Below are 27,146 nucleotides of genomic sequence, written 5' to 3'. Positions count from 1 at the left end.
ATATTTGAAAACTTTAATAACCCAACATATGCTCCTAGGTCGAAGGCTGCAAAAAATAGTCAGAGTCGGGTCCTTACGATGCCACTTGCAGAATATCGTCTTTGGACCATGCTTATTCAAGATAGATAAGTCATTTGCGGGCGTTCAAAACAGATTTGCCAGAAAAAATAATATTTGAAAACTTTAATAACCCAACATATGTTCCCAGGTCGAAGGCTGATAAAAATAGTCAGAGTCGGGTCCTTACGATGCCACTCACAAAATATTGTAAATAGATCATGCTTATTCAAGGTAGATAAGTTATTTGCGGGCGCTCAAAACAGATTTGCCAGAAAAAAATAAAATTTGAAAACTTTAATAACCCAACATATGCTCCCAGGTCAAAGACTGCATAAAATAGTCAGAGTCGGGTCCTTACGATGCCACTTGCAGAATATCGTCACTAGATCATGCTTATTTAAAGCAGGCAATTCATTTGCGGGCGCTCAAAACAGATTTGCCAGAAAAAAATAATATTTGAAAACTTTAATAACCCAACATATGCTCCTAGGTCGAAGGCTGAAAAAAATAGTCGGAGTCGGGTCCTTACGATGCCACCTGCAAAATATCATCATGGAATCATGCTTATTCAAGGCAGATAAGTCATTTGCGGGCGCTCAAAACAGATTTGCCAGAAAAAAATAATATTTGAAAACTTTAATAACCCAACATATGCTCCTAGGTCGAAGGCTGCAACAAATAGTCAGAGTCGGGTCCTTACGATGCCACTTGCAGAATATCGTCCTTGGACCATGCTTATTCAAGATAGATAAGTCATTTGCGGGCGTTCAAAACAGATTTGCTAGAAAAAATAATATTTGAAAACTTTAATAACCCAACATATGTTCCCAGGTCGAAGGTTGATAAAAATAGTCATAGTCGGGTCCTTAAGATGCCACTCACAGAATATTGTAAATAGATCATGCTTATTCAAGGTAGATAAGTTATTTGCGGGCGCTCAAACCAGATTTGCCAGAAAAAAATAATATTTGAAAACTTTAATAACCCAACATATGCTCCTAAGTCGAAGGCTGAAGAAAATAGTCAGAGTCGGGTCCTTACGATGCCACTTGCAGAATATCGTCACTGGATCATGTTTATTCAAGGCAGATAAGTCATTTGCGGGCGCTCAAACCAGATTTGCCAGAAAAAAATAATATTTGAAAACTTTAATAACCCAACATATGCTCCTAGGTCGAAGGCTGAAAAAAATAGTCAGAGTCGGGTCCTTATTATGCCACTTGCAGAATATCGTCACTGGATCATGTTTAATTAAGGCAGATAAGTCATTTGCGGGCGCTCAAAACAGATTTGCCAGAAAAAAATAATATTTGAAAACTTTAATAACCCAACATATGCTCCTAGGTCGAAGGCTGAAAAAAATAGTCAGAGTCGGGTCCTTACGATGCCACTTTCAGAATATCGTCACTGGATCATGTTTATTCAAGGCAGATAAGTCATTTGCGGGCGCTCAAAACAGATTTGCCAGAAAAAAATAATATTTGAAAACTTTAATAACCCAACATATGCTCCTAGGTCGAAGGCTGCAAAAAATAGTCAGAGTCGGATCCTTACGATGCCACTTGCAGAATATCGTCACTGGATCATGTTTAATTAAGGCAGATAAGTCATTTGCGGGCGCTCAAAACAGATTTGCCAGAAAAAATAATATTTGAAAACTTTAATAACCCAACATATGTTCCCAGGTCGAAGGCTGATAAAAATAGTCAGAGTCGGATCCTTACGATGCCACTCACAGAATATTGTAAATAGATCATGCTTATTCAAGGTAGATAAGTTATTTGCGGGCGCTCAAACCAGATTTGCCAGAAAAAAATAATATTTGAAAACTTTAATAACCCAACATATGCTCCTAGGTCGAAGGCTGAAAAAAATAGTCAGAGTCGGGTCCTTACGATGCCACTTACAGAATATCGTCTTTGGACCATGCTTATTCAAGATAGATAAGTCATTTGCGGGCGTTCAAAACAGATTTGCCAGAAAAAATAATATTTGAAAACTTTAATAACCCAACATATGTTCCCAGGTCGAAGACTGCAAAAAATAGTCAGAGTCGGGTCCTTACGATGCCACTTGCAGAATATCGTCACTGGATCATGTTTATTCAAGGCAGATAAGTCATTTACGGGCGCTCAAAACAGATTTGCCAGAAAAAAATAAAATTTGAAAACTTTAATAACCCAACATATGCTCCCAGGTCGAAGGCTGAAAAAAATAGTCAGAGTCGGGTCCTTACGATGCCACTTGCAGAATATCGTCACTAGATCATGCTTATTCAAGGCAGATAAGTCATTTGCGGGTGCTCAAAACAGATTTGCCAGAAAAAAATAATATTTGAAAACTTTAATAACCCAACATATGCTCCTAGGTCGAAGGCTGAAAAAAATAGTCAGAGTCGGGTCCTTACGATGCCACTTGCAGAATATCGTCACTGGATCATGTTTAATTAAGGCAGATAAGTCATTTGCGGGCGCTCAAAACAGATTTGCCAGAAAAAAATAATATTTGAAAACTTTAATAACCCAACATATGCTCCTAGGTCGAAGGCTGAAAAAAATAGTCAGAGTCGGGTCCTTACGATGCCACTTGCAGAATATCGTCACTGGATCATGTTTATTCAAGGCAGATAAGTCATTTGCGGGCGCTCAAAACAGATTTGCCAGAAAAAAATAATATTTGAAAACTTTAATAACCCAACATATGCTCCTAGGTCGAAGGCTGCAAAAAATAGTCAGAGTCGGGTCCTTACGATGCCACTTGCAGAATATCGTCACTGGATCATGTTAATTCAAGGCAGATAAGTCATTTGCGGGCGCTCAAAACAGATTTGCCAGAAAAAAATAATATTTGAAAACTTTAGTAACCCAACATATGCTCCTAGGTCGAAGGCTGAAAAAAATAGTCGGAGTCGGGTCCTTACGATACCACCTGCAAAATATCATCATGGAATCATGCTTATTCAAGGCAATTGTTTTGAGTCTATCCTACTATAAAATACATTTATAATGCTAACTCGCAGAGCAGCTGCAGCGGTTCGCCAGCAGGAGGCTGACAAACTCCAAATTACCTTGCTGGAATTAAAAAAAATCCAAGGAATTGTGTGCTCAATTGCTTAGTGAAAGAGAGGATAGTGAAAAGGAACTATTATTATCACTTAATAGTGTAGAGAAGTTAAAGAAGGAACTATGTTCTTTAGAAAATGTTTACAACGATGTAAATTCAGAGCGGGCCCGGCTCCAGGAGACGGTTGACAAGTTTACTGAGTGTAGTGCAGCATATGAACAGGCCTTGACAGACATCAACTCATTAGAGAGAGCACTGCACGACGCCCACGAGCAAATCTACGAGCTACAGGAGGCCCAAAATATTGCTGCAGCGGCACACACTCAAAACTTATTCGAGGAACTGGTCCGGCCCGACTCACAGTTGGTTGCCGCTCCAATTGAAAACCCTGTTGTTAGTATAGATTTAATCAATGAATCCACCACACCAAGACTAGTAAATTGCAGCGGAAACAAACTCAAAAAATATATTAAATTAAATAGAATGATTAAAAAAAACCAGAGGTTATCAAAAATGAATAAATTGTTTTTTAAGAAATTGAGATTTTGTAAAATTAATGTCAATTTAGTGGATAAGTTAGACTTGTATTCTGTTCAATTAGAACATAGTAAACTACAGTATGAAACTGACACACAGATTTTAAAATCAAAAGTTCAGAGTTTGGAGGATTCTATACAATCCCTAGAAACAATAAATGAGAGTTCGAAAAAGGTGATTAATGAATATTCTTTAGCCATGGATGATTTAATATCCCAGATTAAGCACAATTCAGAGCGGTTTGAGTCGCTGACCAATGCCCAGTCATGTGCATGTAAGCAAGCGACTGGACATTTGTTGACCAGTGTACTCGATCCAAGCCTGTGTGACAGTTTACCACAACAGCAAATAAATGATAATAGCTCCTTCCACACTCCACAACAAAGCACACCTAAACCTAATATTATTATGTATTGTGATGAAATTGGGAGCAATATGAGCTCATTTTTAAACTATCACCTAAAGGGACTTAGTACAATCAGCAATTGTCTGCCTCACAGTAGCTTTGAAAATATCTTAAAACAAATTTTAAATGACAGTAATATTAATTCTAAGACAACACTGCTAATTCTTATGGGTAATAGGGGAAATGTGAACAAAAATAATTTACTTAAATACTTTGAACAGTTAAATTCACTTGCAGTGCATGAAATTATTATTTTCACATTCCCCTATTGTGAGCAAATGTCAGAGGCAGAAAATAACATTAGACATAAGTTGAATATATCTCTATATAATCTTTGTACATATAGTAGTAAGTTTATCATAATTGACACTAACAAATTTGTTAGTAAATACCATATGCCTATGGTGTTTTTGACTAAAGGTAAGTGTTACCTTTCAAATTATTACAAGAGACAAATAGCTTTATCGCTATCCTATTTACTTGACATTTCTGCCAAGAATTTGGCAGACAACTCTGCTCCTATTGAGCAGCCCAGTGTGAGCTTGGAATTGGTTCCAGTCATAACCAATGATTTAAACTAGCTGTTAAGACAAAAGATTCTGTCTCTGGCAATTTAGTTTTAAATAAATATAATGAAAAATACTGTAAACATGGAAAGTATATCCACCTGGTGCATCAAAACATTCAATGTATTAGAGGAAAAGATTTACAGATTGAACTTTTTATGAACGATTTTTATGTTGATATTTTATGTATTACTGAACATTGGTTAACAAATAATGAATTAATGCCTCAATTTAATAATCATCAGGTGGGAAGTTCGTTCACCAGAATTAGTTCCATACATGGTGGGTCGTTAATTATATTAAATAGTCAGTTAAAATTTAAGGAACGTAAGGATATTGTATCCATGTCTGTTGAACGGACTATAGAACTAAGTGCAGTAGAATTGGAGCAATTTATTGTTGTCTGTGTGTATAGGCCGCCATTAAGTAATTTTGAAATATTTGAAAGTGTAATGGATTCTGTGCTACTTAAAATATCATCTTCTAGTAAGAAATTATTTATATGCGGCGACTTTAATGTAAATATTTTGGAAAATTCAACAATGTCTTGTAGATTGTTGAATCTATTCAAATCTGGTAATCTCAACCACATGTTTATGGAGCCTACTAGAGTGACTGCTACTAGTGCAACCTGTATAGATAATATTTTCACTGATATTGTTCCTATTACTAAAAAAGTTATCAGTAATTTAGAATCAGACCACTTAGGTCAATTAATGGTATTTGAGACATTAAGGAAAAATACTTTGAGAAAACAAATAACTTTTGTACCAGTAACCTCGGACCGCGTAGAAAGAATGAAGCAAAGTCTAGTTCAGGCGCTACCCTTTTTGTCTTCCGATATGGGTCCAAATAGTATGTATAATTCATTCTTTCACACTTTTATGGATCATTATAATGCGATATTTACTTCAAAATCGGTCGTAGTTAGTGGTGCATCAGTTTTTAGTGAGTGGGCTACTGCGGACTTACATCAACGAAGACGTGCACTGTATGCCTTGTATGAGGAACGGCGGTTTAACACGAGTGATGAATTTAAAGAACATGTCAAGCAATATTCGAAAAAGTTTAAAATAGATTGTCATATAGCTAAGCGAAATTATCTAAGTCAAAGAATAAAAAATAGTCCCAACATTATTAAAGCAACCTGGAAAGTAATCAATGTGGAGACTGGTCGCTCGAAACACACAGTGAATGATTTTAAACTAAATATTGATAACAAAATTATAGATTCCAATTTAGAAGTAGCTACAGAATTTGAAAATTTTTTCACTGACGTACCAGTTTTCACAACTAAGGATTTAAATTCATCACCCTCATCTGCTGTTACTCTATTAAAAGATAACGCTCCAGAGTGTTGTGGAGATTTTCATTTTGAACGTGTTTGTACCTCCGATGTAGTAAAGGCGTTTAATTCGGTTAATGTCAAAAAAACGAATGACCTCTGGGGAGTCTCTGTCCATGCTGTCAAATCCTTAGTAGAAATTATAGCGCCTGACTTAGTAATTATATTTAACAACAGTGTTGATTGCGGCGAGTTTCCTGATTTAATGAAACATAGTAAAATAACTCCTTTATTTAAATCGGGTAGCAACTCTGACCCCACTAACTTTAGACCGATATCTGTGCTACCAACGTTCAGTAAGATTTTTGAAAAATTAATTCTTTCTCAATTAGTACGACATTTTAACGTCAATAATTTAATGCATAATAAGCAGTTTGGTTTTACACGGGGTCGCTCGACAACCGATGCTGGTGTTGAGCTAATTAAGCATATCTTCGATGCCTGGGAGGAGTCACGAGATGCTATAGGTATCTTCTGTGATTTGTCTAAGGCCTTCGACTGCGTTTGTCATGAAACATTAATCAGGAAACTACACTATTATGGAGTTAGAGGAGCGGCACTGGATTTACTTAAGTCCTACTTAAATGGTAGAATACAAAGGGTCGATGTGAATGGACAGCGATCACCGGGGTCATTGGTCTCTATGGGTGTACCACAGGGGTCAATATTGGGACCTTTCCTGTTCCTTATCTACATAAATGACTTGCCATTCCTTGTAAAGACCCACCATGATATAGTATTGTTTGCAGACGACACTTCACTTATTTTCAAAGTCAAACGACAGCAACAAGCTTACAATGATGTAAACGATGCTATTTCTAAAGTAGTAAATTGGTTCAATGTTAATAATTTATTGTTAAATGAGAATAAGACTAAATGTATTAAGTTTGTCACTAGTAATGTAAGGCATGTACAAACAAGTGTCATTGTGAAGGATGAGGAATTGGAATTAGTTGATAGTACAGTTTTTCTTGGTATAACTTTAGATTCTAAACTCCAGTGGGGTCCCCATATTGCTACTCTTTCGAATAGACTGAGTTCTGCAGCTTTTGCAGTAAGCAAAATCCGTCAGTTAACTGATATCAAAACAGCTCGATTAGTATATTTTAGTTACTTCCATAGCATTATGTCATATGGTATTTTACTGTGGGGTGGTGCTTCAGAGATAAATACCATTTTTGTTCTGCAGAAGAGGGCTATTCGAGCAATATATAAAATGAACCATAGAGACTCACTGAGAGGTAAATTTAAGGAAATTGACATCATGACAGTGCACTGTCAATACATTTATGAGAATATTCTGTATGTGCATAAAAATATTGCCGATTTTAAGAAAAATTGTGACATTCATAATATTAATACTAGAAATAAACATAAGCTCGCCGTGCCCTTCACTCGGCTCCATAAAATTAAAAAATCATTCATGGGTAATTGTGTGAGATTTTATAATAAACTTCCAAACCGTATTACTGAGTTACCAATTAATAAATTTAAGAATCATGTAAAGCGTAAACTTATTTCTAAAGCTTATTATACCACACAAGACTACATGAATGATAAAACAACGTGGGATTAATTGTGATTCGAAATTATTAATTATTTATTATATTTGAATAATGATGATGAAATGGATATTCCAATGCATGTATTTCCTTTGTTGTTTTTATTATATTTGTTTGACATTTAGAATTTATTCTAGAAACAATCTAGACTAGTATTTTTTATACATTTTTTTTTTGTATGACTGTATTTTGTGAAACTTTTAGTATTAAATTTGATCTATGAATTATATTCATTAGTATTATATATGGAATAATATTTACAACATCAATAAATTGCTCTGATAATTAGATTAAGATAATTATATGTAATACTGTCTTACTATTCATAAGTGCTTGTTGCTAGGCCTACATGAATAAAGTATATTTGAATTGAATTGAATTGAGGCAGATAAGTCATTTGCGGGCGCTCAAACCAGATTGGCCAGAAAAAAATAATATTTGAAAACTTTAATAACCCAACATATGCTCCTAGGTCGAAGGCTGCAAAAAATAGTCAGAGTCGGGTCCTTACGATGCTACTTGCAAAATATCATCACGAAATCATGTTTATTCAAGGCAGATAAGTCATTTGCGGGCACTCAAAACAGATTTGCCAGAAAAAAATAATATTTGAAAACTTTAATAACCCAACATATGCTCCTAGGTCGAAGGCTGAAAAAAATAGACAGAGTCGGGTCCTTACGAAGCCACTTGCAGAATATCGTCACTGGATCATGTTTAATTAAGGCAGATAAGTCATTTGCGGGCGCTCAAAACAGATTTGCCAGAAAAAAATAATATTTGAAAACTTTAATAACCCAGCATATGCTCCTAGGTCGAAGGCTGAAAAAAATAGTCAGAGTCGGGTCCTTACGATGCCACTTGCAGAATATCGTCACTGGATCATGTTTATTCAAGGCAGATAAGTCATTTGCGGGCGCTCAAAACAGATTTGCCAGAAAAAAATAATATTTGAAAACTTTAATAACCCAACATATGCTCCTAGGTCGAAGGCTGCAAAAAATAGTCAGAGTCGGGTCCTTACGATGCCACTTGCAGAATATCGTCATGGAATCATGCTTATTCAAGGCAGATAAGTCATTTGCGGGCGCTCAAAACAGATTTGCCAGAAAAAAATAATATTTGAAAACTTTAATAACCCAACATATGCTCCTAGGTCGAAGGCTGCAAAAAATAGTCAGAGTCGGGTCCTTACGATGCCACTTGCAGAATATCGTCACTGGATCATGCTTATTCAAGGCAGATAAGTCATTTGCGGGCGCTCAAACCAGATTTGCCAGAAAAAAATAATATTTGAAAACTTTAATAACCCAACATATGCTCCCAGGTCGAAGACTGCATAAAATAGTCAGAGTCGGGTCCTTACGATGCCACTTGCAGAATATCGTCACTAGATCATGCTTATTTAAAGCAGGCAATTCATTTGCGGGCGCTCAAAACAGATTTGCCAGAAAAAAATAATATTTGAAAACTTTAATAACCCAACATATGCTCCCAGGTCGAAGACTGCATAAAATAGTCAGAGTCGGGTCCTTACGATGCCACTTGCAGAATATCGTCACTAGATCATGCTTATTTAAAGCAGGCAATTCATTTGCGGGCGCTCAAAACAGATTTGCCAGAAAAAAATAATATTTGAAAACTTTAATAACCCAACATATGCTCCTAGGTCGAAGGCTGAAAAAAATAGTCAGAGTTGGGTCCTTACGATGCCACTCACAGAATATCGTAAATAGATCATGCTTATTCAAGGTAGATAAGTTATTTGCGGGCGCTCAAAACAGATTTGCCAGAAAAAAATTATATTTGAGAACTTTAATAACCCAACATATGCTCCTAGGTCGAAGGCTGAAACAAATAGTCAGAGTCGGGTCCTTACGATGCCACTTGCAGTATATCATCACTGAATCAAGTTATTCGAGGCAGATAAGTCATTTGCGGGCATATACCAAATTTAAGCGAAATCGTTAGATCCGTTTCCGAGATCACAGAAATATATATATATATATATATACAAGAATTGCTCGTTTAAAGGTATAAGATAAAACAACTCAGAATCGGATCCTAACGATTTCACATACTAAACAAACATGAACTAACGATGAACTAACGATTACCTATCGATTCAACTTGATTGAAGCCATAAAAACAGTTTTTAGCTGCAGCCTGGCCTGTGTAATGTGCTCCCCCCACTCTATCAGTACTAAAAAATTCGCCCACATGTCATACGTCGGATCCTAACGATTTAAAGTACTGAACTAACGTAAACTAACGATTATCTATCGATTCCAATTGATAGAAACCGCAAATTCCGTTTTGGGGCGGTAGCGTGAACTTGACCGCCCCACTTTACTTAATAATGAATAAAAAAACTCAGAATCGGATCCTAACGATTTCACATACTAAACAAACATGAACTTACGATGAACAAACGATTACCTATCGATTCAAATTGATTGAAGCCATAGAAACAGTTTTTAGCGGCAGCCTGGCCTGTGTAATGTGCTCCCCCCACTCTATCAGTACTAAAAAATTCGCCCACATGTCATACGTCGAATCCTAACGATTTAAACTACTGAACTAACGTAAACTAACGATTATCTATCGATTCCAATTGATAGAAACCGTAAATTCCGTTTTGGGGCGGTAGCGTGAAGTTGACCGCCCCACTTTACTTAATAATGAATCAAAAAACTCGGAATCGGATCCTAACGATTTCACATACTAAACTAACATGAACTAACGATGAACTAACGATTACCTATCGATTCAACTTGATTGAAGCCATAAAAACAGTTTTTAGCTGCAGCCTGGCCTGTGTAATGTGCTCCCCCACTCTATCAGTACTAAAAAATTCGCCCACATGTCATACGTCGGATCCTAACGATTTAAACTACTGAACTAACGTAAACTAACGATTATCTATCGATTCCAATTGATAGAAACCGCAAATTCCGTTTTGGGGCGGTAGCGTGAAGTTGACCGCCCCACTTTACTTAATAATGAATAAAAAAACTCGGAATCGGATCCTAACGATTTCACATACTAAACAAACATGAACTAACGATGAACTAACGATTACCTATCGATTCAACTTGATTGAAGCCATAGAAACAGTTTTTAGCGGCAGCCTGGCCTGTGTAATGTGCTCCCCCACTCTATCAGTACTAAAAAATTCGCCCACATGTCATACGTCGGATCCTAACGATTTAAACTACTGAACTAACGTAAACTAACGATTATCTATCGATTCCAATTGATAGAAACCGTAAATTCCGTTTTGGGGCGGTAGCGTGAAGTTGACCGCCCCACTTTACTTAATAATGAATAAAAAAACTCGGAATCGGATCCTAACGATTTCACATACTAAACAAACATGAACTAACGATGAACTAACGATTACCTATCGATTCAACTTGATTGAAGCCATAGAAACAGTTTTTAGCGGCAGCCTGGCCTGTGTAATGTGCTCCCCCACTCTATCAGTACTAAAAAATTCGCCCACATGTCATACGTCGGATCCTAACGATTTAAACTACTGAACTAACGTAAACTAACGATTATCTATCGATTCCAATTGATAGAAACCGTAAATTCCGTTTTGGGGCGGTAGCGTGAAGTTGACCGCCCCACTTTACTTAATAATGAATAAAAAAACTCGGAATCGGATCCTAACGATTTCACATACTAAACAAACATGAACTAACGATGAACTAACGATTACCTATCGATTCAACTTGATTGAAGCCATAGAAACAGTTTTTAGCGGCAGCCTGGCCTGTGTAATGTGCTCCCCCACTCTATCAGTACTAAAAAATTCGCCCACATGTCATACGTCGGATCCTAACGATTTAAACTACTGAACTAACGTAAACTAACGATTATCTATCGATTCCAATTGATAGAAACCGCAAATTCCGTTTTGGGGCGGTAGCGTGAAGTTGACCGCCCCACTTTACTTAATAATGAATAAAAAAACTCGGAATCGGATCCTAACGATTTCACATACTAAACTAACATGAACTAACGATGAACAAACGATTACCTATCGATTCAAATTGATTGAAGCCATAGAAACAGTTTTTAGCGGCAGCCTGGCCTGTGTAATGTGCTCCCCCCACTATCAGTACTAAAAAATTCGCCCACATGTCATACGTCGGATCCTAACGATTTAAACTACTGAACTAACGTAAACTAACGATTATCTATCGATTCCAATTGATAGAAACCGCAAATTCCGTTTTGGGGCGGTAGCGTGAAGTTGACCGCCCCACTTTACTTAATAATGAATAAAAAAACTCGGAATCGGATCCTAACGATTTCACATACTAAACTAACATGAACTAACGATGAACAAACGATTACCTATCGATTCAAATTGATTGAAGCCATAGAAACAGTTTTTAGCGGCAGCCTGGCCTGTGTAATGTGCTCCCCCCACTCTATCAGTACTAAAAAATTCGCCCACATGTCATACGTCGGATCCTAACGATTTAAAGTACTGAACTAACGTAAACTAACGATTATCTATCGATTCCAATTGATAGAAACTGTAAATTCCGTTTTGGGGCGGTAGCGTGAAGTTGACCGCCCCACTTTATTAAAGAAAAAAAAATACTTAGAATCGGATCCTAACGATTTAATATACTGAACTAACGTCAACTAACGATTATCTATCGATTCAAATCAATAGATACCGTAAAATCGATTTTGGGGCGGTAGCGTGAAGTTGACCGCCCCACTTTATTAAAGAAAAAAAAATACTTTGAATCGGATCCTAACGATTTAATATACTGAACTAACGTCTACTAACGATTATCTATCGATCCTTATTAATAGAAACCGCAAAATCGGTTTTGGGGCGGTAGCGTGAAGTTGGCCCCCACCATTTTGTTTTAAAAAAAAATACATGTTTTAGTCGGATCCTAACGATTTAACCTACTGAACTAACGTGAACTAACGATGAACTAACGATATAGGTATGCCATTTGCGGGCACTCAATTTGGGGCGGTCAACTTCACGGACATAGTAAATGTGATGTTTTTAACTGTATCTGTTTAATTTTATGTTCAAATAAAACAATCATATGTCAGACGACAGTGAGAAAGGTTAAGTGTAGATGTAGATTAGAGATGCAACGAATATTCGGCCATTATTCGGTATTCGGCCACAATTTCACTATTTGGCCGAATACCGAATAATGGCATAGTATTCGGCTGAATACCGAATAGTACGTTAACACGTAGATAACGGCAAACGAGGGGTATAAAAAGTAACAAACTACAAGTCAGACTACCTTTATATTATTATTCATAGATAGTAATACAAAAAGATGAGAAAAATAATACAAAATATTTTTTTTACACACGACGAAATCTAACGCACCGCAATGTCGTGCAGAATAAGCGCAATTTCTTTATCAAAGACTGCCTACAGCGAGAAATAAGTCGCAACTTGCACAGCGCATGCACGCGCGCGTTCGAATTTACTTTATTTTAGGTAAAACTTCTTGCCGATTATTCGGCGGCCGATGATTATATTCGGTATTCGGCCAAGCCACTATTCGTTGCATCTCTTATGTAGATCCCGTGTGGAACGATTTTTTTAAGGGCCACTTGCACGGGTTATCCCCTAACTCGGAGTTAACCGTTAACCCAGGGTTAAATTGTACTGGTAATTCCAGGCTTAACTGGTTAACCCCGAGTTAGTGGCTAACTCTGGATGGCGCAAGTGCAGCTGAATTCACACTGTCGCATCGGCAATGACTTTTCAAGACTATTGTCCGACGATTTGGTCTGACAGGCCAATTCGAACGCACACTGACATCAGAATGATATTTGAATCATGTTATTTAGTTAACGCGCGTCTCGCTCGCACCAATTCACGACAATGCACGGACAAAATGCACGATACCTGAATGCCATCAGTTTGATGTCTCATATCAGTGTACGTTCGAATTGGACTCTGAGTCAGAATCAATTTTATAAGTCTAATAACGCGTTTTTTTGAAGGGGAAGGATATCATGTGAAGCAAACATTGAAACATCTCGGTATTGTCCAACTGTTTATTACTATTTTCGATTTGCATTTTTTTTCAAAACATTTGCACTTTTCACATAACAGGGCCATAGCCTACGGATCTACGTTACAACGCTTAATTTATCTGCTATACAATACAACTCATAAATATAACAAATACAATTATAATAATGTACAGAAACAATTATACAAGTAATTCACTCCTCGCGGCGGGGCGGGCGCCATTTCAACAAACATAATATTCACGGGTACAAAGTAAACGAACATTCTCAGCACTTAATTTCGGGTTCACAGATTCTTAAAAGCTAAAAACTCAATTACGTTAGGTTAATAAATTAAAATATTTTTTGAAATTATTAATCGAAATCAGGCCTAACTGTACAGTTAATACAGTTTCGACAAGACTACATATAATCATCTTTATAAAACGGAAAATTATTAAAACGTTTTAATTGACTATATGACTAATAGTCTTTTAGTATTCCGACTTTCGATCTGACTATACTGATTGAAAATTATAAATCAGTCAACAATAAAAAATGTTTATAAATAAATATACTTACTTAAAAAAATAATGAGTTAATAAATTAGTCGTCGTAAAATGCCGAGAACAAAAGTGCAATCATTCGTCGCATCAATTAAGGCTCCTACAGACGTTGCAACAAATGACATGCTATTTTAGATAATTGGCGGCTAAGAAAGAGCAACGAATTCAACCGATCGATCAAAGCCGCAATGTATCGCAAATCGCATGCGATTATCCACTGATAATCGCAACGCCACCACGTTTGCAGGGGATTAGGTAAACGACCCACGGTAACTGCAACTTTCATTACATAACGTAACGCTGACATGTCATCAAATAACAAGCACAGCCGAATGACACTTGACAGTAGCATCCCGCCCGCCGCTAGCACCGCTCTCTAAACTCGGGACTGTAAGCGCAAAAAACGAAAATATCGAACAATTATCTCTGTCACTCTAATTACGCTTTAATTGGAATAAAAAGAGATAGTTGCTCGAAATGTTCGCGGTAGGCCCACAGACATCCTGTATAATACAACAAAATGGCCGCCATATTGCTAGTGCAGGGGACGTCGGGGTATATTGTTATGTCGTTGTTGGTTTTGTTTAAATAGGAGTGGTCTTTTTGACTTCAGGAACTGTGAGTGTGCAACGAAGTTGAGATTAATTTCTAAAAATTCGACACAAATAGACTTTGAAATTAATTAATTCTAAAATTAATTTGTTTCAATGTTGGCGTAAATTACGTCGAGTGCTACCGTCCAACTTTGTTCGACAAAGTTACAATAAATTTTCCATTATAAAAAAAAATATCGTCCACTACAAGGTCGTTTTATAAACGCCTATAACTAAATGTAATTTTATAACACACTTATAATAAAAGTTCAAATTGCATTGCACACTCGTTCAGAAACCGGTATTCTAACAATTTAGTAGATAATCTATGTACAATAATTTCTTAAATATACGCATATTATAGATAAGTATGTGGGTGTCTAACCAATATGTACACTGCGTCCCAACAAAAATATACGGAGTTCCCTCCTGAGCTATGTTAAGTATTATAATTTCATTTTAACACTATTTATTCATTGTAACAAATTATTGTTTCACCTATTGCTATAACCGACTAGTTATATTTGGCTTTTTTACAAATGTACGCAAAGACAAGTTAACAGCAATAACTGCTAATCTCAATAAAAGTTGCGTCCAGTACTACTACAGATGGCGCTTATCAAAGTTCCCTTGTATTTTATATAACGCCTTGTCTTGCGCTTTTATTATAAGTGAGCTTGATACGGAAATATTAACAAAGGTCAAAGAGTTATACAAAATATAAGACAAGATCTGTTTGGTCATCTATATGAGACGCAATTTAGTATACAGATTAGTTATTATTTGTGTTTAAAGAAAGCGAAGGTAAGTGCAGATTATAGCAATCAGTGAAAGAATGTAAAGTATATAATTGTAGTCAATAATAACGTCACGTGTGTGACGCCTAGTTCCTATTAGCCTACATCTCACCGAGTCGAAACAGCATCGCACTGTGTACGCCCCACATCACGCGAAACTAATATGACAATTATTATGAATATATTGTGTTGTGCAAAAGTCGAGATCCCGCGCTAAGATGCCTTGTCCAAAATCATCTATCTCTTGAACTACAACTGAGCTAAATATCACGATTTTACAAGCCTATTTTAGACTGTGAATAGCACGCAATCTCAAACTATTCCTTAAGAAATAAACGGCGTACCTATTCAAGCACATTCCCCATTTTAATGTGGGAAGGGTCTTGAAAAGAGCAAATATTACATTCCTTGTTGTAACATGTGCAAAGTCCAACAACAATTTTTCGCGTTAAAAAAACTTTACTAGATGGCGTTGACCACATGATAAAATTATTTAGTTAAATTTTATTTCACTTCTTAAATGATGCACAATTTAAAGTTTTAGAGTCATAAATTACTATTATGATAGAGTTATGTAATAGCAGACAGTTTTCGCATTAAATTAATGTCCTAACGCGATAACTAGTTCATTTTCATGGAAATGTCATACTCGGAGACCTATTTTGCTCTCGAATGTAGACTTTGCTTTGTAAACTTTCCGTCTCACAACCAACTATTTAAACGGTGAAATCCCGACAGACGCATTATGATTTTTTTCATGTTATAATATTTTCAGGAAAATCGACAAAGAAAACTGTCGAAATGTTAAATAAATCTGTCGGTTTTCACCCGCTTACCATCAACAAGACATTTTTCCCAAAATATTCAAACGTTCAACGCCGCAACTAAAATCTAACAAATAAATTTAACTTTACATGGTAACACGTGAAACTAACTATGTACACTTCGCTTAGACATGATTTATACAACGTATTTGTATATATTAGTAATTAGTAGACGGGCACTTGCGGCTGTTTCGATCCGTCGTCTCGGACGACTCGTGTCGTTTAAAGTGGTCGCCCACTGTCGCGGCACGACTAGAGTTGCACACGACTTTATTCGCTTCTTGTTTAAGGCTTCGGAAAAAAATATACTCTTCACTTAATTTTCGAAAAATTTAGAACTTTTGGGTTATTGCTGCTCACAGTGTCCCAAAATATTTGTCAGTGTTGTTACGGTCCATATGAAATGTGCGTGAAAAGCTTCAAATATATATTTAAAACATAAGATTTGCAAGACCAAGTGATCTCAAGAGCTCCGTGAACAAAGTTTTATACGGAGCTCTAAAAATATTGTATGGAAAACTGGGTCGTATTTTTTCATCAATGTTAATTTGTCCGTTTTCTGGAAAAAAGTAATGGTAAACTTTTTCTGTAAATCCTTTAAACGTTCTTTGTGCCTATAAATATTAATAAAATGAAATAGCGATAACTATCAAACCGCCAGCGGTTCTATGTCATGCAACTCTAACCCTACCGCCGTACAAAATATAGTCCAAATTCAATTGACTCGATCTGGCGTTTATTGCGCGGGTAAAATTTTAATTTCAACCGCACTAAATGTTTTAAAACGCTTCACAAGCGTTGACAAATAACTTGCAAATAGTAAAAGCATGAGCATATAATACAGCTTTATTACAATATAGTTTCAAACATCACAGCATTAGAAGACAAAGTGGCGTTGCAAATGTATTGGAGTTTACGTCATTTTGTCTTCAGCTACGAAGGGTTATGACTTGCTCAATGTGAGTAAATGACAACATTTCTCAATATTTTTTTACGAATGATGTGCCCGAGTGACGATGCTTAATACTGGCGTCGTGCTTATTTTATACAATAACAAATAAACACTACTGACCTTTATACAAAGTTGCATTTCAAAAAATATTAAAATTTTCCTTAAATTGAATCGTTTCCAATGCCTTTAATAAATATGACAGAGTAGGGAAATGCAATCTTGTATGATGATTAGCAGTTCTTATTATGTATGTGTCTTTGCTTTATACTAACTAACGGTAGACTCACCTTCAAGTGCAGAAATACGAAAATTTAGTCAAACGAACATAATTAAATACCGATCAACGAGGCCGAATTTTATAGGTCCAATAAAAATCATAGTTTTTTCATCCGATTCGGTGTGTTGATCGGCCTACAAGCTCACATTAAACAAGCGCTCACACCCACATCATTTTGATCGTAAACACTAACACTTCATTAAAAAAAACAACATCACAGACAAATATCAAATCCAAACAAAACAAGAGCGCCGCGACAACCGTTGAGACAAGTTACGATGACAGTCGGGTCAGTCGGGGGGGGGGGGGGGGGGGGGAAACGTTTTTATACTACGATCGAACTTACATTTAGAGAAAAGCTAAAGTATTCGTTAATCCAATTAAAAGTTAATAATATATTGAAATTTTAGATGGAAATGAAGAGTTTATTTTGATTAGCTTTTTATTGGTATTAACGATTGTTACTCGGCTTGCGTTCATCAGTGTGTTCGGGTTGCGGGGTCCAATTATTAACGGGTGCCACATTATTATGAGATTTCTACCAGATCGGGTCTTCGGCACCAAATGCAACTAATGATTTAGTTATTCATTTTAGGAATGAATCTTGATTTTACAAAATTTTGCATAATTTTATTTTTTTTGTTACTGATTTACGTATAATGTTTTGTAACATCGTTAGGCAAGTCAGCAAAGGTGCATGTTTAGCTTAGACGGAGGGTAGGAAGGTGATCCGGTTGGCGGACGTCGTCGCGGCGGCGGCGGGGGCGGGGCGGCGGGCGGCTACGTGCGCGTGAGCGGCGCCGGGGCCACGTCGGCGGCCGCCAGGCGCAGCGCCGCGCCCACCAGGGGGGTGGCGGGGGCGGGCGCGGGGGAGCCGCCCGAGTGCGGCTCCTCGCGGCTCTCCTGCAAATATCATAACAACACTTTACGCACTAATACATTCTAATAAATAATCCTCTCTAAACTTTCTCAAACTACTGAGACCGATGGAATCGTTCAGCTTCATTCCGTTGATCGTGAGTTAGACCGATATAATACTAATCTGTCGGTGTCAAAATAGTACGCACGGGGACATTATGATCTACTACGTCATCTGATACGAGGATGAGCCCCATGGCACACGTTCATAAAAGTGACGCTAAGTTTGAAATAACTTGTAAAAAAAAAAATAGAATCGCCAAAAGCACGAAAAAAGCACCACTTCCAGTTGCAAAAACCAAAAATTTACGTCATCTGATACAAAGATGAGACTGGTGGCAACAGATAGGTATTTATGTGTAGCTTCAGATATCACTCGTCTGCCAGTTCCTATATGGCCGGAAATGCGTCTGCTGGGCACTTTAAAGGTACCAAAAAGACTTCTGCCAGGAACTTTAAAGGTATCAAAAAGACATCTGCCAGGAACTTTAAAGGTACCAAAAAGACGTCTGCCGGGAACTTTAAAGGTACCAAAAAGACATCTGCCGGGAACTTTAAATGTACCAAAAAGACGTCTGCCGGGCACTTTAAAGGTACCAAAAAGACGTCTGCCGGGCACTTTAAAGGTACCAAAAGACGTCTGCCAGGAACTTTAAAGGTACCAAAAAGACGTCTGCCGGGCACTTTAAAGGTACCAAAACGACGTCTGCCGGGAACTTTAAAGATATCAAAAAGAATAGAATGTACGTCATCTGATACAAAGATAAGACTAGTAGCAACAGATAGAGATTTATATGTAGCTTCAGAAACCACTCGTCTGCCAGTTTCTGTATGTATAGCCGGAAGTGCCCGGCAGACCGTTTCGAAGGTACCGTTTTTAACCCCCAACTTACGTCATCTGATACAAAGATGACACTAGTGGCAACAGATAAAAATTATATGTAGGTTCAGAAAACACTCGTCTACCAGTTCCTATATGGCCGGAAATACGTATGCCAGATGGTATTTTTTTTTCATCCTTTCGGCCAATTCAATTTTTTTACTATTTTTCCAAACGTAGTATTACTTTTATGAACATGGGCCTTGGGGCTTATCCTTGTATCAGATGACGTAGTAGATCATACGGTCCCCGCCCGTATTAGTAACGTTTTCTGTTCAAGAAATTTCACTTTGAACACTGACAGAGCAGTATAATATTAGGAACAGATTTAATAGCTAAAACTAGAATTGGCCTGTCAATTTTTCTCATGTATTATAAATACGCCTCAGACGGATGCTTTGTCTCTTTTTTAACGAGTGAACTGATGAAGTCTGATGAGATGAGACTAGGTTACATGACATGAATTAACTGGTATTTATTTTATCCCACCAATCGACTACATAATAAAAGCAACATAACAATACTATGCCACTCATACCACCGTATAATTATTCTTTAAAATTCAGAAAAGTATAAATATCAAACGCAATCTTGATTACCGTAGCCGAACCGGCCTAAACCTAAACGCACTCCGCGGACGGGAAATCACGGACCCTACACCCAAACGTACTAAAACCGTATTCAATTCTATAACTTATCCATGCGCACCAAAGTACCTACACATTCGAACTAGTTTTCAAATTTCATATATGTACATTCTTTTTCATATCACAGTAGTGTAATTTCCCAATACATGCCATTTTACCCAAATTATTCATATTTTTTAAGCATGCAAAAATGTTATTCCTAAACTAAAGCACCCCACTAAATGATCATTATTGTAAAATGAAAAATTCCACTTACTTGAAACAATTTACTTTAAAATGATTGTTATAAACTTTTTTCGTTTCTTTGGTCGCAGGAATTTTTCGAAGTTTTTCTCTGTGAACAACGATATTCTCAATTGGCGTATTTGTTTAGATATGATAATAATTATTTATTATTTATACAAACACTGTACACGCGAAAACTACGGGCATGGCATCTAACCTGAATTTATAAAGTCCTATGTCTACATAAAACAAAAGAAGTTTCCTATTTCTGTAGTTTTTATTATTTCTTTTTTTATAGGATTTATTTCTATGAACAAACTGTGTAGGTAGAAGATGAAGCCAACGGAAAAATGTAATAGAATACAAATAAATATAAATTAGACAAAGGAACATGTAAAATTATGTATTTGTACAAGTGGGAATAGAAAGAAAAACAATAAAATGAATAGGTAGGTATGAACATGTGTATACATATAGAAAACTTCACAAATGGAAAATGGTAATGGATCCTCTTACCTCGCTTATGGGGAAACACATATGATTGCAAGAATTCACTAAATAAGGTAACTTACTGATGATTGGTATTCAATAGTCGGTGGCTTATTACTTACAGTGGTTAGAAGCAGTTTAATTTGAGTGTTGGTGCCTTAGTAGTAACATGGATCCCGGAGGCAGTGATTCTAATAAAAATATTTCTTATTTACCAGTTACCCGGCTCCATTTCGGCGAAGGAAAATATCGTCAGCAAATGGGACTAATCTCAGCGATTTTCTATCCTTCCTTTCCGGGTTGGCAGTTGGAGTTTTAACGATTAAGTTTCCAAAAACAGACTTCGGGTGATAAGATGAAGGCCTAGCTGCAGGAGCCCGGAGCCAGGGTGGGCATTTACCGTGGTCAACAGGTGCTCGAGGGTCTCGTAGGTGAGCTAGCAGATGGCCGCAGCAGGCATCTTGTACAGGACCCTAGATGCAGCAGCTTGGAGCCAGGGTGGACACTCACCGTGGTCAGCAGGTGCTTGAGGGTCTCGTAGGTGAGCCAGCAGATGGCCGCAGCGGGCATCTGGTACAGCACCCTGGCGGAGGCGCCCTTGAAGAAGCCGAGCGGGCCGGTGGCGCGCAGCAGGCATCTGGTACAGGAGCCTGGAGCCAGGGTGGACACTCACCGTGGTCAGCAGATGCTTGAGGGTCTCGTAGGTGAGCCAGCAGATGGCCGCAGCGGGCATCTGGTACAGCACCCTGGCGGAGGCGCCCTTGAAGAAGCCGAGCGGGCCGGTGGCGCGCAGCAGGCATCTGGTACAGGAGCCTGGAGCCAGGGTGGACACTCACCGTGGTCAGCAGATGCTTGAGGGTCTCGTAGGTGAGCCAGCAGATGGCCGCAGCGGGCATCTGGTACAGCACCCTGGCGGAGGCGCCCTTGAAGAAGCCGAGCGGGCCGGTGGCGCGCAGCAGGCATCTGGTACAGGAGCCTGGAGCCAGGGTGGACACTCACCGTGGTCAGCAGATGCTTGAGGGTCTCGTAGGTGAGCCAGCAGATGGCCGCAGCGGGCATCTGGTACAGCACCCTGGCGGAGGCGCCCTTGAAGAAGCCGAGCGGGCCGGTGGCGCGCAGCAGGCATCTGGTACAGGAGCCTGGAGCCAGGGTGGACACTCACCGTGGTCAGCAGATGCTTGAGGGTCTCGTAGGTGAGCCAGCAGATGGCCGCAGCGGGCATCTGGTACAGCACCCTGGCGGAGGCGCCCTTGAAGAAGCCGAGCGGGCCGGTGGCGCGCAGCAGGCATCTGGTACAGGAGCCTGGAGCCAGGGTGGACACTCACCGTGGTCAGCAGATGCTTGAGGGTCTCGTAGGTGAGCCAGCAGATGGCCGCAGCGGGCATCTGGTACAGCACCCTGGCGGAGGCGCCCTTGAAGAAGCCGAGCGGGCCGGTGGCGCGCAGCAGGCATCTGGTACAGGAGCCTGGAGCCAGGGTGGACACTCACCGTGGTCAGCAGATGCTTGAGGGTCTCGTAGGTGAGCCAGCAGATGGCCGCAGCGGGCATCTGGTACAGCACCCTGGCGGAGGCGCCCTTGAAGAAGCCGAGCGGGCCGGTGGCGCGCAGCAGGCATCTGGTACAGGAGCCTGGAGCCAGGGTGGACACTCACCGTGGTCAGCAGATGCTTGAGGGTCTCGTAGGTGAGCCAGCAGATGGCCGCAGCGGGCATCTGGTACAGCACCCTGGCGGAGGCGCCCTTGAAGAAGCCGAGCGGGCCGGTGGCGCGCAGCAGGCATCTGGTACAGGAGCCTGGAGCCAGGGTGGACACTCACCGTGGTCAGCAGATGCTTGAGGGTCTCGTAGGTGAGCCAGCAGATGGCCGCAGCGGGCATCTGGTACAGCACCCTGGCGGAGGCGCCCTTGAAGAAGCCGAGCGGGCCGGTGGCGCGCAGCAGGCATCTGGTACAGGAGCCTGGAGCCAGGGTGGACACTCACCGTGGTCAGCAGATGCTTGAGGGTCTCGTAGGTGAGCCAGCAGATGGCCGCAGCGGGCATCTGGTACAGCACCCTGGCGGAGGCGCCCTTGAAGAAGCCGAGCGGGCCGGTGGCGCGCAGCAGGCATCTGGTACAGGAGCCTGGAGCCAGGGTGGACACTCACCGTGGTCAGCAGATGCTTGAGGGTCTCGTAGGTGAGCCAGCAGATGGCCGCAGCGGGCATCTGGTACAGCACCCTGGCGGAGGCGCCCTTGAAGAAGCCGAGCGGGCCGGTGGCGCGCAGCAGGCATCTGGTACAGGAGCCTGGAGCCAGGGTGGACACTCACCGTGGTCAGCAGATGCTTGAGGGTCTCGTAGGTGAGCCAGCAGATGGCCGCAGCGGGCATCTGGTACAGCACCCTGGCGGAGGCGCCCTTGAAGAAGCCGAGCGGGCCGGTGGCGCGCAGCACGAGCGCGGCGGCCTGCGCCAGCCCGTCCGCGCGCGCCGCTACCTCCTGCACATTACAAATATTTCAATAGAGCGCGCGTCTGTAAAGGGCAGGGCCCGCTTTTTTTATGACGTGTAATTGTTAAGTTATTTATTTATTTATTTCATCTTTATTGCACATAAGAAATCACAAAAGGCGAACTTAATGCCCTAAGGCGTTACCTACCAGTCAACCTTTAGGCAAATCAGATAAGTTGTAGGCGGTGCGAAAACATGTGGTATAGATGATACAATTAGGCAATATGACCACAATACAACAGTTACTAACCAGCATGTACTCGCACCGCGCACGGTCCATATCGTCAGGTGACAAGCAAAACTCACTAATTACCACCAAAAGTTCATAGCCATAATGAATCATATTACTATTATAATAAGGTTGTTTTTTTTGCATAATTATTTTTTAGTCGTTAGTAAGTTTTGTTTGTCATCTGACGATATTATCACTTAAACCGATACCAATTTGCAAGTTAGTCAATTTTAATATGAATTGACAATCGGAAAAAATTACAAAAATGAAACTTTAAGCTTGTACCTGAGCTGTTATCGTATAAAAATATGTAGATTGTAACTCAATTGGGCTTCACGAGTTATAAAATGTTACAAGTAGAATCAATATAGTATGTATAGTGAACTCGTGTTCTTTGTAAAGGCTTCATAATGCGATGTCTGTATATGTATGTATAGTCTGTGTCGGGCACGTAGCGGTAGAGCAGTGGCAGCAGTACCTGTGTGTTGAGCACGGTCTTGCACACGTCGAGCGGCGTGGTGGCGGCGGCGGCCAGCGCGCCCGCGCAGGCGCCGGACAGCGCGTGCGCGCGCGGGTCGTACTTGCGCGAGGGGTTCACGAGCGACTGGCACCACTCGTACGTCACGAAGTGGAGCGACTGGAATAAAGATAAAGATGATGGCTTCTGTGATGTTGCCAGAATATTCTTGAAATTTGGCTGGGATATATTTCAAGTTTAGGCAACATTAAAATTCTGACATAATGAGAATCGATTTATTGCCTGAACATTGTGATTTCAATTAGTACAAGATCTAATTATCCAAGTAGTTTAAAGGGCGGATCCTAATATTATTTATCTTCCCGTTATTGTTACATGCCCCTATTCTTACAGGAACAGGGGCATGGTGCGACGACAGACCTCCTGCGAGATGGAGGAAGGAGAAAGCCAAGATCGCAGGAATACAGTGGATGCGCGCGGCCCAGAGCCGCAACGAGTAGTGAATGCATGAGACCCTGATCTAGCAAGCTAGACCCAATGGGGTCGAGACGGCCTGATGACGATGGGTGGTATTTTTTTATATGTATTAAAACAAGGCTTAATGTTACCGGGAAGGGCACGTTCATGACGACCTGCGTGCCGTAGGACCGGTAGAAAGCGCGTATCCCGTCAGCCCTGTACACCCTCCTGTAGGGTCCGTGTGTAGAGACCTCACCTGGAAGGGCACGTTCATGACGACCTGCGTGCCGTAGGACCGGTAGAAAGCGCGTATCCCGTCAGCCCTGTACACCTTCCTGTAGGGTCCGTGTGTAGAGACCTCACCTGGAAGGGCACGTTCATGACGACCTGCGTGCCGTAGGACCGGTAGAAGGCGCGTATGCCTTCAGCCTTGTAGACCCGCCGCGCGCACTCCCACACGCTTCTGTAGGGCGAGTTCAGCATCTGCAGCCGTTGTTTTACCACTGCGATCAACAATTGTTCATGGTCAAACATTTATACTACCAATTCTCTAACCCATCGAACGCCACGCCTATCGCGTGCGGTGCATTCTCGTAACCTTGTCGGACGTAAAAACGATTATAAAATAAAAATAAATACATCAATAAAATAAATAAATCTTTATTGCCGCACAAACAATATCTACAATTTACGTGAAAATAGCAAAAAAAAAATCAGACCTCAATTTAAGAGCTATATTGTCAGATAAATAAGCAAATGTAAAGATGTTCGATCAACAAGACGTATCAAAGGTCAAGCCCTATTGATCCAGCGGAGTCATTGTAAAGATTATTGAACCTTCACATGGCCTAAGTACTGGTATCGTTGGCCGAGATTCGCCAGACATTGTAGTCAAACCGTTTAATTAACCGTTCTACTTATTTACAAACCACAGGATCCTCAATTAAAAACAAATTTTACTAAAAATAGTATGAATACTATTAGCGCTGGAAGCTTATTCATTAGTAAACCTTTGGCATTAACGTAAGATCTAAGATCTACGAAGGAGCACATAAACTATTCCATCAATTACATTTTGTCTCGACAGCCCATACAATTACATTTTGTCTCGTGTTAGCTATCAGGATTTATTAGGTAATTTTTTCATCTTTTTTACAGAAAAAGGAACTCCTCCTATACCTGCAAATCTTTGGAAGATTCGCGTTTGTATGGGACAACGGTAAACATAATCGCGGAATGCTCCACATGTGTGCTGTTGATATACAGTCGTTGCACAAAGATTATCTACTTTTAAAGCTCACGATCATAACTTAATAATCATGGAGTAATCATCACGCTGTTCTTTGTTATGATGAGTTACGTTTGCCTCCTTTGCATCTCGTTCTTGATCGTGTCCTCAAATATGTTTAAAAAGAGTCATCACATGTCCTACTTTTTAGTGTTCCGTACGAGTACAAAACTTTGCTCACGGAACACTTATGGGATTACTTTTTGCATTGTTTTTAATCAACATCAATTCTGATTGTTTCAATTTAATTCAAGGCAAACATTTCGAAATCTTTGTGAATAACATATTTACTTACTAGTAGCAGGGCAAAATGCTGATGAGCCCCAAGAGTTTAAAAATAGCAAGTGTGTCATCGGCCATTGACCATCGTCGTCACAACACGAGATAAACCCCCATGGACTGCTATCGGTAGGGTCAGGCATAACAAGCCCTCAAATACACCTACTCATACGATAATTAACTTTATTGCGCATGCGTTAAGCATCTATTGACTTCAATTCATGATAGCACGAGTCAAGAACTTAAGCTAAAAAATAGCAAGGGAATAACATAGCTCAAAGCAATATATCTAATCTAAACATGCGATATTGCACATCACAGCGCATGATATGAGTATGTATTTGTGTGTACTGGCGACTACTTAAGATAGAAGTCGCAAACTAAAGTTGAAAAGTCGTATCTCTAAAAGAGCTTGATAGTAACATGTGGTTTTATAAATATTATATTCGTATCACTTTTTGTTGTGGTGATGTGTACATACCATGTGGTCCATGATAGGGGAATCAGTTCAACGGTAGGTATGCTATCAATGTACACGATAAGAAGTATATGCAAGCGTTTTATTTACTTTACACTTTAATTTGTAAAAATAAATTGCGATTTTAATGGCGTATGAGAATCATTCCATGCGGGAATGATCTGCAGATTTTCTAAGGCCAGTGAAAAGAGGTTTGCAGAAAATTGTAAGAAAAGAAGTAGTGGTCGTTATGATACGCAGGATCTCGTTTTAGCTTCAAAAGAAATTATGCCTATCCTATCCTACGGCCACGGCCCCCAAACTCTTTTCATCATTCACTGAACTCCAAAAGTCCTGTCCTGACTCAAGATTTGTCAACGAGCAATGGACCGCAGCATACTCGGAGTCCGTAGAACCTTGAATAAGGAACACGAAACTGGTATCGCAGATGTGGGTGTGAAAGCCGCCTCAAGTGAGATTGGGCGGGACACATCGGCCGGATACATAAACATGGGCCAAAATAGCGACCGAATGAGCACCACAGGTCACCCGAAGCAGGGGCAGGCCAAAAAGGAGAAGGCGAGGCGAGACGACGGACTCATTTTGTGGCGACTGGCGAGAGCATGCACACACCGTGACGAGTGGCGGAAGACAGGGGAGGGCTCTGCCCAGCAGTGGGACACAATATAGGCTAGAAATGAAAGAAATGAATCCACAAACATGTTTGGCTCCCAAGAACAACA

The 27,146-nt window shown here is 39.9% G+C and overlaps 1 protein-coding gene across 5 annotated transcripts in view; it reads right to left on the bottom strand.

Annotated features, from left to right (window-relative positions):
- Positions 1 to 13,591: 13,591 nt before the first annotated feature.
- The window catches only part of LOC133529529 (mitoferrin-1-like), a 48,076-nt gene continuing 34,521 nt past the window's right edge, over positions 13,592 to 27,146 (bottom strand). For 4 of the 5 annotated variants that reach the window (XM_061867260.1, XM_061867265.1, XM_061867264.1 and 1 more), the window contains exons 5-9: positions 24,743 to 24,882; positions 23,921 to 24,079; positions 21,239 to 23,199; positions 20,271 to 20,348; positions 13,592 to 18,472 (exon numbers count right to left, since the gene is read on the bottom strand). In XM_061867260.1, the coding sequence (XP_061723244.1) occupies positions 22,711 to 23,199; positions 23,921 to 24,079; positions 24,743 to 24,882 (788 nt within the window). In that variant the 3' untranslated portion in view covers positions 13,592 to 18,472; positions 20,271 to 20,348; positions 21,239 to 22,710. The remainder of the gene's footprint in view (positions 18,473 to 20,270; positions 20,349 to 21,238; positions 23,200 to 23,920; positions 24,080 to 24,742; positions 24,883 to 27,146) is intronic. The other variant, XM_061867262.1, reaches the window with a different exon arrangement.

This window comes from Cydia pomonella, chromosome 21 (assembly GCF_033807575.1).
Source record: "Cydia pomonella isolate Wapato2018A chromosome 21, ilCydPomo1, whole genome shotgun sequence".
Taxonomy (NCBI): domain Eukaryota; kingdom Metazoa; phylum Arthropoda; class Insecta; order Lepidoptera; family Tortricidae; genus Cydia; species Cydia pomonella.
Note: the sequence above shows the minus strand (reverse complement) of the source record. Positions and strands in the feature narration are given on the sequence as shown.